This window comes from Anneissia japonica, unplaced genomic scaffold (assembly GCF_011630105.1).
Source record: "Anneissia japonica isolate Jap-2015-1 unplaced genomic scaffold, ASM1163010v1 scaffold288027_len32081_cov121, whole genome shotgun sequence".
Classification (NCBI taxonomy): Eukaryota; Metazoa; Echinodermata; class Crinoidea; order Comatulida; family Comatulidae; genus Anneissia; species Anneissia japonica.
The window spans coordinates 8,270-23,558 of record NW_022756076.1 but is presented as its reverse complement, the minus strand read 5'-3'; the positions used below and the strand labels follow the sequence as shown (position 1 = coordinate 23,558).

The 15,289-nt window shown below is 35.2% G+C and overlaps 1 protein-coding gene across 1 annotated transcript; it reads right to left on the bottom strand.

The window, feature by feature from the left end:
* Nucleotides 1-9,123: 9,123 nt before the first annotated feature.
* On the bottom strand, nucleotides 9,124-15,283 carry LOC117123868 (E3 ubiquitin-protein ligase RNF213-like). Its single transcript, XM_033269904.1, has 7 exons — nucleotides 15,035-15,283; nucleotides 14,305-14,915; nucleotides 13,881-14,040; nucleotides 13,553-13,770; nucleotides 12,795-12,926; nucleotides 12,523-12,637; nucleotides 9,124-10,307 (listed from the first exon to the last, which is right to left on the bottom strand). The coding sequence occupies exons 1-7, from the start codon at nucleotides 15,204-15,206 to the stop codon at nucleotides 9,124-9,126; spliced, it is 2,592 nt and encodes an 863-aa protein (XP_033125795.1). The 5' UTR covers nucleotides 15,207-15,283.
* Nucleotides 15,284-15,289: the final 6 nt, after the last annotated feature.

Genomic DNA, 15,289 nt, shown 5'->3' with positions numbered 1-15,289 from the left:
AATAATAATAATAAGAATAATAAGAATAATAATAATAATAATAATAATAATAATAATAATAATAATAATAATAATAATAATAATAATAATAATAATAATAATAATAATAATAATATGATGTCTTGGGGTAACAATTCTACCAAAGCCCAACATGACCGATTACTGAAAGTATTACTGTATATTGTTCAAAATTAGAGCCATATTGGTTAAGTTTTTTAAATAACGATTTTATTAAGAAACAAAATATGTCGCTGACTCAAGTTAGCTTTTTTAGGTAAATGAAGTACTCTACAATTGTACAGTCTATACCGTACTGTAGGAAATTATGGAATAAGTATCTAATTTATCTAATACAATATAATTTATAGAGCATATTTTCTTATTTATAAACATTACAAAGGTATTCTAAGCACCAAAAACATTATTATTAGACGATAGATGAACAAAATTTGTATAATGTTCATGAAACAAATATAATGTAGGCTAATATAATATAATGGAATGCTTATGAAAATATATAAACAATAGAGTGTGATATAAACACTGTCAATTATCAAATTAATGTCTATTTTATTACGTATATTTTTTAACCTATATAACTCGAGATTTATTTTTTTATCAATATGCCTATTTTCTTACAGAATTGGATAGGCCTAGTACTTTTTAACTCACTTTTGTGATGAACGTTAGTTTTTATTTGTATTTTGTATTTTATTTGAGTTTTATTAATCTGTTGTATTTGTTCTTTAGTGAATAAACAATAATTTTTCATCACAATAATTAAAACAATGGTTACGCACTGCACGCTCATGCTGGGTTGTTGACATTTTCGTCAACGTGACTCGACGAACGAACATATTGCGATATAATAACATTCAAAATGCTTTTTATTTATTATTTATTAATTAATAAACAATATGCAATTTATAGTCACCAACACTTCCGATTTACCCAGCAAATATACCGTGCTTGTCCTTCCTTGAAAGGTATGCAGTTTTATTTACTTTGGCAACAAATGAAATGAGGGTCTGTGTGTCATTTAGGTTGTAAAATATCTCCCCCCCCCCCGCGTCCAATTAGGTCTAGAAATGCATATCGAAATGTTTTTTTGCAGCATAACCTGGTATTATTATAGTTTTAAGTTTTATGTTGAGGGCGCTCTGCCCTTTGTATCTACGTACTCACTAGCTTCGCTTGCTGGACGTCTGACAATGTTGATTTAAGAATATTTTTCGATGTTTATAAATAAGGATTCATTACAGTATATTGAAGCATTTAAGGGAGTGAAGCCACATATCGGTAAGCAAGATCTACTCCTTCCCAAGTATACAGTATTACTTTGCGTAATGATGTTGTGTTTTATTATTATTCTGTAGGCCTAGGGCTAGGCACCTTTTTTTGTGTTAGGCCTAACTGGGGGCCTTATTTTTTCTTGGAGCCACCGTCAACGTCAATGTGAAAGTTTATTGGGTTTAGTAGATAGAGGGCGCTACCTATACTATTATAAACTTTATACTGGCTGGAGTATTGTAAATATATTGTAATTTTTTCTATGTTATTGTTTAGAGTTAATCTCACTTGGGCAAATAAAGGAATTTATTGAAGAAAGTATATATGTTATGATTGTTCGTTTGTCAAGTGTGATCAGAAATCACTCACTCCACCCAGGACAGCAGTACAATAATATTCCTATTATTCGTAATTATTTTTTATGTTATAATTACCATTATATAAGTCAATCGTGACGTACTTCATCACTGCAACTCTTAATGTTATGCAATTTTTCACTGTGAAGTTATCGCTCACCGAGATGAAAGTTGAATTGTAATTAAATATCACTTTCGTAAAACAAGGTTAATGAGAACCCGAAGAAAGTTACTTCAAATTCAATATGAAACTAGATTTGAACTCGTCACTGAGGACGAGTTAGGTGATCCGCCGCACTTTGACCCTCACGAAGCACGCACGGTTCTGATTGAAAAGTATTATATGCTAAAACATGGTCTATTCAAAGAGTAATTTTGAGCATTTTAAAAGAAATTTTAAATGAAAAGATTAATTTTGAGCATTTTAAGGACTTACGAATGTGTAAATCACTGGTGGGGATATGTTTTGTAGTGTGGTTGCAGCGCTCGTAAACAATGAGTTTTCGGATGCAAGCTTCTATCTATTGGATGACCTGGTACTCTCACCGCACTAGTACGTCACAAGTACAATAGGTCTAGGCAAAGGATATACCACTGATAATGGTGTAAACATTTTCAGAAAAAAACCAAAATATTTTTTTTTGGCCAGTTAGCATACCTTCCGCCACGAAAATATGCAATTGGGAGCCCCGGGTAAATAACATAAACCTATTCCCGGCCCTTTTCACACCATTATTACATCTCCGGGTCGGTAACAGATACTTTCCGGGTCTATGGGGAAACAAATATCTGTAGGCCCACATCCCAGGCCATGTCGCTATGGTCTGGGTCCGGTTTGGTTGCTATGGTTTGATTATTAGGGCATGTTAGCTCAGTCAAGCGTGAAGGGTCAGAATGGCAACCTTTGATGTCCCAAGATAAGCGCCCTTTTGTTGAATTGTCCCTGTCTCTTATACACATCTAGATGTGTATAAGAGACAGGGGTCTGTGTGTCACTCAGGTTGTAAAATATCCCCCCCCCCCCCACCGCGTCAAATTAGGTCTAGAAATGCATTTCGAAAATTTTTTTTGCAGCATAACCTGGTATTATTATAGTTTTAAGTTTTATGTTGAGGGCGCTCTGCCCTTTGTACTCACTAGCTTCGCTTGCTGGACGTCTGTCAATGTTGATTTAAGAATATTTTTTCGATGTTTATAAATTAGGATTCATTACAGTATATTGAAGCATTAAGGGAGTGAAGCCATATATCGGTAAGCAAGATCTACTCCTTCCCAAGTATACAGTAGGCCTATTACTTTGCGATATGATGTTGTGTTTTATTATTATTCTGTAGGCCTAGGGCTAGACACCTTTTTTTGTGTGTTAGGCCTAACTGGGGGCCCTATTTTTTCTTGGAGCCACCGTCAACGTCAATGTGAAAGTTTATTGGGTTTAGTTGATAGAGGGCGCTACCTATACTATTATAAACTTTATACTGGCCGGAGTATTATAAATATATTATAATTATTTCTATGTTATTGTTTACAGTTAATCTTACTTGGGCAAATAAATGAATTTATTGAAGAAAATATATGTTATGATTGTTCGTTTGTCAAGTGTGATCAGAGATCACTCACTCCACCCAGGACAGCAGTACAATAATATTCCTATTATTCGTCATTATTTTTTATGTTATAATTACCATTATATAAGTCAATCGTGACGTACGTCATCACTGCAACTCTTAATGTTATGCAATTTTTCACTGTGAAGTTATCGCTCACTGAGATGAAAGTTGAATTGTAATTAAATATCACTTTCGTAAAACAAGGTTAATGAGAACCCGAAGAAAGTTACTTCAAATTCAATATGAAATAAGCAATTTCTTGAATTAATGGGTCCTCATAAACTAAATAAACTGAACCTTTAATAGAAATATTCTAGACCTATTTTAAAGACCGAATGAACAAAATTAGATGCTGGCCTACAGCCAGGCAAGTAGGCCGCCAAGGCCTCCTCCTTCGCCGTAGCCTAGCCTAATGAATAACCGCACGATTTTATACATGTATACACCAACCAAAAAGTGACTACTGTATTCTCTCTCAAATGAGGCTGCCCTCAAATGCTTCAAGAAATGTTTGTTTCTTTGGTGAATGTCTAGCAAAATAGCATTACAAACAAGTTCTTCTATCTAACATAATACAATACAAATACTTGTTCATCCTATCCGTTCTGTACTGCTGATGCGTAACGTCGCTAGCTCTGTGAGTTAACGCGTACTACAGGAACACAAATCAGCATACGCACAGCTAAATGTAAATAAGCACACAGTATACTGATCATATCGCTATAGCAACTGATGACTGTTCATAAGTTGGTTATCAAAACTAACATTAAAAGACGGTGATTGACTTACAAAGCAAATAGTAAAGCATATGTATCGTACACTAGTGGAAAAAGATTATACAGAACTTAGTTTAGATTTAATGCATTTTAAAATTTCAAGCAATAAATCTAACCTTTGTATAGTAATTTTCCTATAGTGTACTATGCACTATCTACTAATTGTTTAATAATGTAATTACTAAAACAATTCATTTTATCAGTATTTATAAATTTCATAATTTCAATTTTTAATAATATTATTTTTACGCTGCAGTATCATTAATACTATTGTCATTTGTTAATTTTGACAACTGCTTTTTTTCAGTTGCCTTCCTCTCAACTACAACTACCAGACTCAATGCAGTTTGACTCCAGGTCAGTCGATTACATCCACTTTAAATCTGTTTTCTACTTTTCATCATTTAGACTTTGTTTGTCTTGCAATATTGTTTATTTTAGAAACTGTAGGTCTTAATTTTTTTTTGTACATGTTCAGGCAAAGACATCACAAGCTAGCCAAGGCTCACAAGCTATAAAGTTTCTCAAGCACCTTCATATACTCACACTATTTCCTGAGACTAAAGTGGACGAAGTTCAACCTCGGTGATGACTTTTAACTGTAAAAAGAAACATACCAACAGGTTTTGATAGGTAAGTAATAGTCAAATTCCTCTAAGTTGGTCATGTGACATACTGTGGGATAAATTGTGAACAGGCAATGCGATTGGAAATTGAAATTTAGAATTTTGCCATTGGTTAGCTAATGCTCTAAAAGATACTGGCCTCAAACATAGAGATTTTTTGAGAAATGAAGAAATGAAGAAATTGAGAAATTGACTTTCAGACACTCCCTCTTTAGAATTCCAGGACGCCACTTTTTAATGTTGTACTTTTGTGGTGAATCATCTTCTATTTATAATCTTATTGGTGGAATATCAACAATGATTTTAAAAAATCATTGTTGAAATTACATTCAGATTTTTTGTGTCTGACAGTGCTGTCTCCTTTCATCTAGAAGTGCTATAACACACACATCGTGTACCCCACTTCCAAGCATTGGAGGCTGAGGTTGTCTCAACCCCATGTAAAAATTACTTTCTAGGAGTGCCGGGATTGAATTGCTCAGAGAGAGGTCTTGCTGGTTAAGATGCTTACTTTCCAATCCCAATGCCAGTCTGTGTTGAAGGAATTTTTCTCATGGCCAAAAACAACTTCACTCTCTATAAACCTCATTTTGAGATTTTGTTGTGTAAAAGCACCTCAATATGTGTGTAGGCCTATTTGTCTTGTGCAAGAGATTGTCCTAAAAGTAGGACAGTGATATATTCGCTATTGACAATCCTTAGTGCATGTGTTGTGTGCCTAAATAAATAGAGTAAAATAAATAAATGCAATAAGTTTGGGAACCACGGTTATAATTTCCACATTCAACAAGTCCGCTCAACAGAGGGCGTTATAATACAGTAGGATATCACACACGATTCACTTTTTGATTTTGTTCTTATATAATAGATTCAACAACAGGATGCTCACGGACGTAGTCAAGCGTGTGCCTACAGTCCCGCAGTGGCATCGACAAGTGAGTCTCATGAACTATCAGTAAGATAGTTATAATTTCAGTTTAATGCTATTTAAAAAAAATTGTTAGGCCTTTGTAATCACCGCATGACATGCAATTATTATGGCACTGACACGTGCATGGGTAGTTATGCACTTGTCAATTGTAGTCTTCCCCCTCCACCTGGACCAGGCACCAGTGGGGCTTTAGCCAGGAATACATTTCCAAGCAGTAAACTCCCAGTGCAAATCTCAGCTACCTTCGACTCTGCAGGGCAATATTCTAATGACTGTAAATCACTGGTGGGGATATGTTTTGTAGTGTGGTTGCAGCGCTCGTAAACAATGAGTTTTCGGATGCAAGCTTCTATCTATTGGATGACCTGGTACTCTCACCGCACTAGTACGTCACAAGTACAATAGGTCTAGGCAAAGGATATACCACTGATAATGGTGTAAACATTTTCAGAAAAAAACCAAAATATTTTTTTTTGGCCAGTTAGCATACCTTCCGCCACGAAAATATGCAATTGGGAGCCCCGGGTAAATAACATAAACCTATTCCCGGCCCTTTTCACACCATTATTACATCTCCAGGTCGGTAACAGATACTTTCCGGGTCTATGGGGAAACAAATATCTGTAGGCCCACATCCCAGGCCATGTCGCTATGGTCTGGGTCCGGTTTGGTTGCTATGGTTTGATTATTAGGGCATGTTAGCTCAGTCAAGCGTGAAGGGTCAGAATGGCAACCTTTGATGTCCCAAGATAAGCGCCCTTTTGTTGAATTGTCCTGTTTATGTTTTCTAGGTTTCACCTCAAGGCTGAGCATCTGGACGACTGTCAGATAAGTGCATCACATGAGCAGCAAGAGACTACTGTAACAAGAAGCTTAACCTCATGAACACTGATATATTCACCCTATTCCTTTAGCCAAAGAAAGGAGACTTCAGCCTAGGCATAGCTTGTATAGTGTGAAAAAAAAGACATACTTGAGTTACAGTATCAACAGGTAAGCAATTGCATACATTTACAATTTTTAAATTCTTTATTCATCAACAAATGAAAATGCATATTAAAAGATAATTTTATAAAGTGTTTAAGAATTATCTATAAAGTAAACAGAACATATATTGGTGACCCTATAATAAGAATTTGAATTGTAATCATTGAAATAAATTTATTGACTCCTACAGTAGCTGTACATGAGAATATACTTAGTAAACTATCGTCATGGTAACTTAAGAGATTCATTGTTGATTGTTGACCCTAGAATAAAAATAGAAATGGAAAAATGAAAACAAAATACCTAAAACTAGCTGTACATTAAGAAAATACTTTTTAATTAGGGATATAATAAACTTTAACATCTACAGTAACTACTTACGATGAGTCTAAAGTAAAAATAATATATAAAAATGATTATACCCAATACTGTAGGTGACTAAATGACCTAAAATTATATAATCCTTCTCTGCGTCCATTTTCACTTGTGGTCAATTATCAAACATTCTTCTTTTGTGAATAGGGTAGATCTATATGAAATGTATCATGTTATGATACTGCGATTCATGAATTTCAATGTCATTTTAATAATTATATATTTTAAAATTGTTCGCATTTTGGTCTGCATATTGCTACACTTGTCTCTTACATTGATTTCCCATGGAAGTTCTAATCCATCATCTTCATGATCTATTTGTTTTATGAAGTCAACATTTTTATCAAATAATTGTAATTTACGAATTAGTGAGGATACTACTACTACTACTACTAATATATTCTCATCAAAATAAATAGTAACACAAATAGGACCCAACATTTCAAAACTTTATCATATCATCCTCATCACCACCACCACCAGCATCATCTAGCAACAAATGTACCTGATTGTTGAACTTTAATATATCTTTACTGTCGCTTGATACTAATATGCATCCATCTGTGTCAAACGCTACACCTACCACATTTTCTGTTTTATTAATAATAATAATAATATTTATTTGGCATCAAAAAGACATGTTACAGTATTGCCAGGAAAGAGAATGGGCATAAACCCGAACAAGAAAAACTTGCACTCTTATCCAACATCTTAACTACAAATTAATGTTCTTTATAACATGATATGTTTACTAATGGTATGAACAAGTCCCAGTGCTTCCACCTTAATATTCTCTGGAGATAACCCATTGTTTGTAGCTCCTGGCACAGTTACCTTCATTTGCCAGGGTTGTAGCTGTAAAAAACCATAACTACATCCCTGCACACAATGCTGTAGCCAGGATTTTCAAACAGTGCGGGACAATATCAGGGTGGACCCACTTTATGCGTAAATTCAAATAATGTGGACCCATTTTCTTAAAAGTTGACCCATTTTATGCGAAAATATGAAAAATCTTGAAACCGTTTTCTTATAAGATTTTATTAATTTTGGGTAAATATGAGAAAGCTGGACCTATTTTTCAAAAAGTAGATTTGTTTTATGCATAAAATTGCATAATTTGGACCCATTTTTGAAAATGTGGAGCAATTCTTTGTGGACCCATTAGAAAAAATTGCGTGGGACTGTCCCAACTGTCCCAATAGCTGACTACGGCCTGCACATTGCATCTACGTGTTATTTCATACTCTCCACTTCCCTGATATTAGGGGTTTAGCCAGAAAAACGAAATAGGCTGTTCAAAATGGAATCCAGTGGGTGTGGCACTGAGCCAATGGCGGGCCACACCTATCTTTGGGTATCCCCACCGAATATTGGTACGAAAACAACATGCATTCAATCAATTTGATAGATTTGAAGAATATAAAGAATTTGCTAAAGAAAAACCATGCCTAATTAGGCTAGGCCAAGCTGATTAGGACAAGCTGTCGAAGCTGTCGAAGCTGTCACGGTAAAAGTGGCTGTCTTAAATAGTTGTAGGCCGTCCAAAAGACAGCCGGACAGCTGGCTGGCTAAGCCTATAGCCACAATTGTACTGGACTTTTTTTGGTAAAACTAACCAACACGTTGGCTAGTTTTACCATAATTAGTCCAGTGCGAACAGCACAGGAAGTTTACCTGACAGGAAACTTACCCAAGCCGCGCAGGAAAACTGACCAGGTTAGTTTTACCTAGCAGGAAAGTCCAATGCGAACAGCGCGAGTCGGGTAAACTTCCCAAGTCATCACAGTGAATGACCTTCCTCAGGCTGTCAGGCAATTACGCATGAGCTTGTCTCTTATAAAAACGTCACACACAAACATCTTGATTAATTTCGCGCGTGTTTGCTAGTGTCTTGATTTTGAGTAATTTTGTCATTTTTTTCACTTGTTTACTCGGTTTGTTTCAATGGCCGATTTATATGGAGCATTGCCGCGCGCGCTTTCGTTAATTGTTTTGCCACACATACCGGAAGTGAACGTCACGATTTAGCGCCCCCAATAGTTGAATCTGTACGAATGGTTAGTTTCACCATGGCCTGTGGTAAAACTAACCACGTCGATAAATCCCAGTGCAAACGACAGGAAGTTTACCCATTGGAATGTTACCCACAGTCTCGGTAAAAATTTCCCTATTTTAAATCCAGTGCGATGCGACTTTAGCCTGATATTCTACCTCAGCTAATGATTCTTCAAATTGGCATACCTGTACATCATTCTCTGCTGACTTTGCATCATTTTTGCAACCTTGATCAACAGCTGTGATTTTACCAATGCCCTCGGTATTCATCAACTGATCCATCTGCATAGATGGAATGAAGTTTGGTGTGATATTTCTCTTTTGAAATGATTGTTCAAAATCATTTCCTAGGACCTTGTCTTCAACAGCTTTTATAGTTGCCTTGTGGGTTAAAAGAGTTTCTGTTTCTTCTGGTTTGTTCATTATTGAATTGATTGAGACTATTAGATTCTTGACTTGATTTATCTTTAAATCTATATCATTAATTTCACTATCATCATTTTCTTTATTTTTGTACATACTTTCAAGGTCTGATATTAATTCTTTAGTTTTCTCTTGAACATTCCTGATAAGTTTCTTTTCCTGGATTTCTATGGCTGTTCTGCATAACTTCAATTGGGAATCAAATTCTGATCTAACTTTAGTTAACATTTCTAGTTTTTCTGTTAGTGTCTTTTCAATTTTGTGAGCTAACTCAACAATTTCATTGGCATCTTTGTTGAATTTATCTACAGCAGTTGATATTGGAATCACTTTATGTTGTTTTTGATAACAGCGAAGGATGTGTTCACATTTCTTACATGCTGACTTGTTGCAATTGGAGCAGTAAAATTCCAGTGTAGTGTTGCAGTGAACTTGGCAATTGGTTGGTTGGCCGTCTTGTTCCTTTATGTCTAGTTTGTAAAGTGGATGATCCTTAGTTGAAGGTATTGTCTTGTGATGTTTGATACATTGATCTCTACATAGGAATAGTTGACATGTTGAGCAATGGTATGCTGGTTGGTTTTCACAAACAGAACATTTTGTTGGTGTTTGATCCTCGGTTTTCTTGACATACTCTAATATGTGACTTATCATTTCATTTGAAGCCAGCTTTTTTAAATCTTCCTTTGTTAGATTATGGTTTTGTCCACATGTTGGGCATTTCATCTTTCCATGAGTTTCCACCCATTTCTGGATACACTGTAGACAATATGTGTGCATGCATTTCAGTGTCTTTGGTTGTTGAAACCTGCTGAGGCATATGGCACACTCAAGGTCTTTCTTATCCATAAACTGTAATGCCTTGGATAGGGACATATCTGTAAGACAATACAGTATAAATACTTAAGGATCTACTTTCAATAAAGGCTATTTAAAAAAAAATAGCATTGGACAATAAAAGTATTTTGGGTAATAATATGCGGCAAAGAAAAGCTAAACCAGTCACTCGTCGCAAATCTTGTTTCAGAGATAATGGCCAAAACATGATAGAATGTCAACATTTTTAAAATCTGTTTTATTTCACTAAACTAACCTCAGGCTTTATATATCTATATATCATTCTATGCTGTTATTTCTCCATTTTCAGTGTTAAAACTACAATTTTTAATGATTTGCTTTCTGCTTGAGAAATACCCAAATCATAAACTTTTGAGGCTGATTTTCTCAAATATATATAACAGTCCATCTGGCAACCTGATGTCATCAGCAAGTTTACCAACCATGTGCGTTTTGTCATTGACGTTAGTGAAGCTACAGTACTCGCATGACATCGAGCCCCAAAAAAAACAAATTGATTGTGATTTTTTTGAGCGAATCAAGTTTAACAGCAATGTTTCAAACATTGTGTATGAATGAACGTACTACAAAAATAATTATTTAAACAACCAAAACCATTGTTTGAATGTCGTATAAATTGTGAGTATGATTAAAAATCACTAGGCCAGCAAACTGGTCCACATCCGTTCCGAGGTAAACAACGTAACTGACATTTTCGCTGATTTTGAGATAATATCATTTGGGAGTATATTAAACACGTCTGAATGACCTCTGAAAATTTCAGGTCTCAATAATGATTCGTTTTAGAGAAAGCACCACCTGTCTTTAGGCACAAAACTTAAAATCTAGTGATTTTCCGTGGCAAAATAACGTAACTACAAGATTACGTGGCAAAACAACTTATCTGCAATGAAAATATGTTGTTTTGTCACGGAATGGTATTAAAAATTTGTCTTGAGCCGATGGAGTTTGGCAAGGCAAAATCAAATGGTTATTGGTGTTTTTATATCAATAATCTTAACAGAGGTTAATGAACAAGCTAGGTAATGCATATGATTGGCCCAAATGTGATAAATGCCAAAAATATGTCGTACTTGTAACAATGCCAAGCCTGACATGTTTCCAAGGCAAAACAACATATCTGTAATTATCGCTAATAAAATAAAATTTTACATATAATCACAATGTCTATAGATACATAATCCTGCCAAATTTTAAAAGGTTATGACAATTTATTGCAAAGTTACAAACACACAAACTTTAACTCTATTTTTCTCCAAACTTGAAAATTTCAAGTTACGTTGTTTTACCATGGAACAGTCGTCCACCTTAGGCTTATTAATTGGGCTAGCCTGGGTCTAACCTAGAGAGGCGGCCTCTGATTTAATTTAATTACTGTATCATTAGATTGTAATGTGTAACAATTTTAAAACATTTTTTTTTTTCTAAAATGCCTCAGGGGTAATGGCTGCAATGCCTCTGACCGACGGTCTCACACTTTTTCCAGCCCTGCTGATATGAGATCAATTTCATTAGCTCAGCTTCAGGTCTGTATCCTAGGAGGCATTTGTTCTACAGCCTAGAAATACTGAGGCTATGCCTAGGGTAACTATCGAGCCATGCTGTTGTGGTTTGAAAGTTAGACTTTTATTTAGAAGTGGTATTGTAATTTCCACATCTATAGCTTGCTTTAGCAGAATTAGCATTAAGCTACATCTTAATGGTATACTAAAAGTAATTATAAAATGACTATTCTGACATTAGAGTTATTGTAAAAATAGTTAAATTCCGCATGCATAACCAACCAGATGCTTATTTAGTAACAGTAGTAATGATATACACGTAGAAAAATTATCTGTTCTGTTAAATAATAATGGTAATGCTGGAATATTTATATAGTGACAATTCCAAATTATATGATCAAATGCGCTGAGTGTTATTACCCCTGGTCATTGGATAACATGCTGTGGCAAACCAGCACACAAAGTGCAACCTTCTCTGCTCACTGGGGAATATACGTAGTCGTGCGCTACTTTCTTATCACATGAAAGTAGTACATTCAATGCTAACCAGGTAGAGAGACAAACGTAGATAAAGTGCCTTGCCCAAGGACACAAGCGACGTGCACAGCGAGTGTTTCGCATCCCTGACCTCGATTTTGGGAGACCCAGCCACAACTGATCCGCCAACCGCTTCTACAATAACCATTAAACCATATGAAACCAGTTGAAATTAATTGAGGATACATTAATTTACCTGGTAATAGTTGTTGAGATTTTTCAACTTCCTTTTTATATGTCTCTTCTTGTGATCGGCATAAAACTGTTGGAAGGCTCTCAAAGGAAGTATCTTTGCTGGATTTTACCTCACTCTGAAATGTCAATTAAGATAATACTTTAGTAATCGTGTATGTGGTGAAAGTTATCAATTGTCATTAGAAAGCTGATGAAAACATCCCATTTGTTTGCAAATAAACATAGCTAATCTTTTAAGCCTTAATAGTAAATTATTTACGTATTTGAAAATACCTCTTTCAATTTGCCAATTTCATAGATCTCACCAGCATTAATTCTCTTCACTTGGTGTAACGAAGCCACTTCTGCGGATCCATAAGAGTCTTTGATGTGTTTCAACCATTCCATATGACGACTAGTATCCTCCTAAAAAGAGTAAAATATGAAAAAGATGATTTTAATGTAAAATGAATTCACTAAACATAATCACCTTCTCCTTAATGATCACACATGATTTTCTTGTGCACTGATGCCAAACTTCAATAAAAAAAGTACTTCTAAATTTTTGTACAATATGATAAGTACAGTATATGAATCACCGATCGAGCAGTGGCAGTCCTCATGGGGTATAGCTACAGGGGTTGGGGAGGCTTTGCCTGAAAGTTTCGACTTGGCATTACCAAAACACCTTTCTCAGGTCAAGATTCCCTGTATGAGCGTCTAATGGCTTTTAGTTTTAAAAAATCTTCTCATTGGGAAGGGGGACCCCCCTCTCCCAAACCCCTCTCCGGCTCGGGCCTTGGATGGCGCTACACGCCAAAGTACACTACAACTTCTGCCAGTCTAGAGCGCAACACTGCCGATCAAGCATTTCTTTAAAATTGCTACCAAGTGCCCAGTTGGCCACCAGCAATGTAAATAGTGATGATATATTTTAGAAGAAAGAGCAACAGTTCTAGTTTGGATGGATATTGGAGTTTTGGTACTATAAAAGAGAAAGTACATGATTTACAGATGTTCTTCTGGTTTGCTTAGAATAAGTAACAACTTACAAGTTTCTCTGATAGCATTGGGTCATTTTTCAAAGTTATCCATGTATGTTTGCAGATGGTCATTAGATCAGTGTAGCCAAATTCTTCATTCAGATCAAAAATGAAGGCAGCATAGCCTGTAGCAGCTTGGTAAAGGCAGGAGACTCTACTAATTTCAATGTCATTTTCACCAGCTTGGATCATTGCAAGATCCACAAACACCTTCAGCTCCTGCATATCTATCAAAAAAGTATTATACTATTTCTAAATAAGTTTTTAGCAATATTGTTACATTTTAAAATTGTCTGCTTGTTCCATTTAATCATTTAAAATATAAATACACACTTACTTTTGATTTCTCTTTTGATCCACAATATCAGTTTTTTACATTTCATCAAAGTTTTTAAACTTTTGGTTTCTTCCCTAGTGACATTTTCCAACTCTCGACAGGCTTTGGCAACATCTGTATTTAAGTCTATTAGACATTTGTTCTTGAAATCCCTCTTGCTCTAAAATCAATTAAACTTAATAAATTCCATTTCACTTTATTTACTTGTCATTTTAAGTACACAATCAAAGATGTTAAAAGTGTTGACATGGATGTGTGTCAAAAACTCTACTAAGGCAGCTGTCCTAGATAAACCCAGCATCTATGACAGATGAGAAATAACCTATTTGAGATTTATTTACACAAATAGAGTATGAGAATATAATTAACTAAATTTATTGCATGGTTGAAGTACAATGTAAGAGAAGTAAAAGAGGAAACTTACTGTTGAACACAGGAGCTCTATGGAGCTAAAGTCTCCTTGCAATTCAAATGTTGTTTGAATCTCTTGAATAGTTTCAGCAGTTACTAAACACCTACTAAGTTGTCGATACAGACGGATTTGGTCAGAACGCTCCTTTATCCACTTATCTGGAGAGTTGCCAATTCTGAAGATTTTTAGACTATCCTCTAAAGCATTATCATTGACAATTTGCAAGTTGTTGGTAATGGAATTTAATGTGATTAGACCTGTTATCAATTTGACACCAAATTCCTGCCACTCCTCCTTCACCTGTTGCCAGATTTGCTTCTCGACGTCATCTAATGTCATGAGATTGTTGCTTTCTGCTCGCTGTTGTACAACCCTTTTGACCCTTCTTTTCCAGAAGTGTTGAAAAATTACACTTAAATGAATTCTTTGAATTTCGTGAAGCATTGCAGAAACGTCATCCGAGAATTTGTAGAATGTGATTTCTGGAGTACAAATTGAAATCATTATCATGTGCACTTCAGCTGGATTACATAAGTCTTTCAGCTGCAGTTTCTCCTTTCTCATTTCCAAATCATCCTCAATTTGTTTGGTATCCACAGCTGGTGACTTTTTTCCATTGCTATCTATTTTAGAATAAAATAGACACACTGTAATTTCTAAATTTGCTAAGTATTTTGCCTACAATGTAAACAGCAACATGAACAATATTTATGCATGAAAACACTTCAGAATTCAAACTCACCATAGAATATTTCTCTACACATAGTCACCATCACACCGACACATAATGTAGCATATGAAAAAGCATCTAATTCGGTTTCTCGCTGTTTGATAACTCTCTTAACTAAGTTGCCAACATCCACGTTTTCCTGGCTTCCTTGAAGGTAGCTTTTGGTGATTCTTTCAACATCCATAAATTTACAAAGTTTGAGAAACTGCTCCTTCTCTTGTTGAATCAAGCCAAGTTCCTTTACAGTAATACAACCACTGTATAGAG

What these genes read in the sequence shown, in the direction of transcription:
- LOC117123868 (XM_033269904.1), bottom strand. Translation starts at nt 15,206, where the DNA reads ATGGATGTTGAAAGAATCACCAAAAGCTACCTTCAAGGAAGCCAGGAA. An exon ending in TAGAGCTCCTGTGTTCAACA is followed by an intron (nt 14,041 to 14,304) that starts GTAAGTTTCCTC and finishes AATTGATTTTAG; the next exon opens with AGCAAGAGGGATTTCAAGAA. An exon ending in AAATTGGCAAATTGAAAGAG is followed by an intron (nt 12,638 to 12,794) that starts GTATTTTCAAAT and finishes TTGACATTTCAG; the next exon opens with AGTGAGGTAAAATCCAGCAA.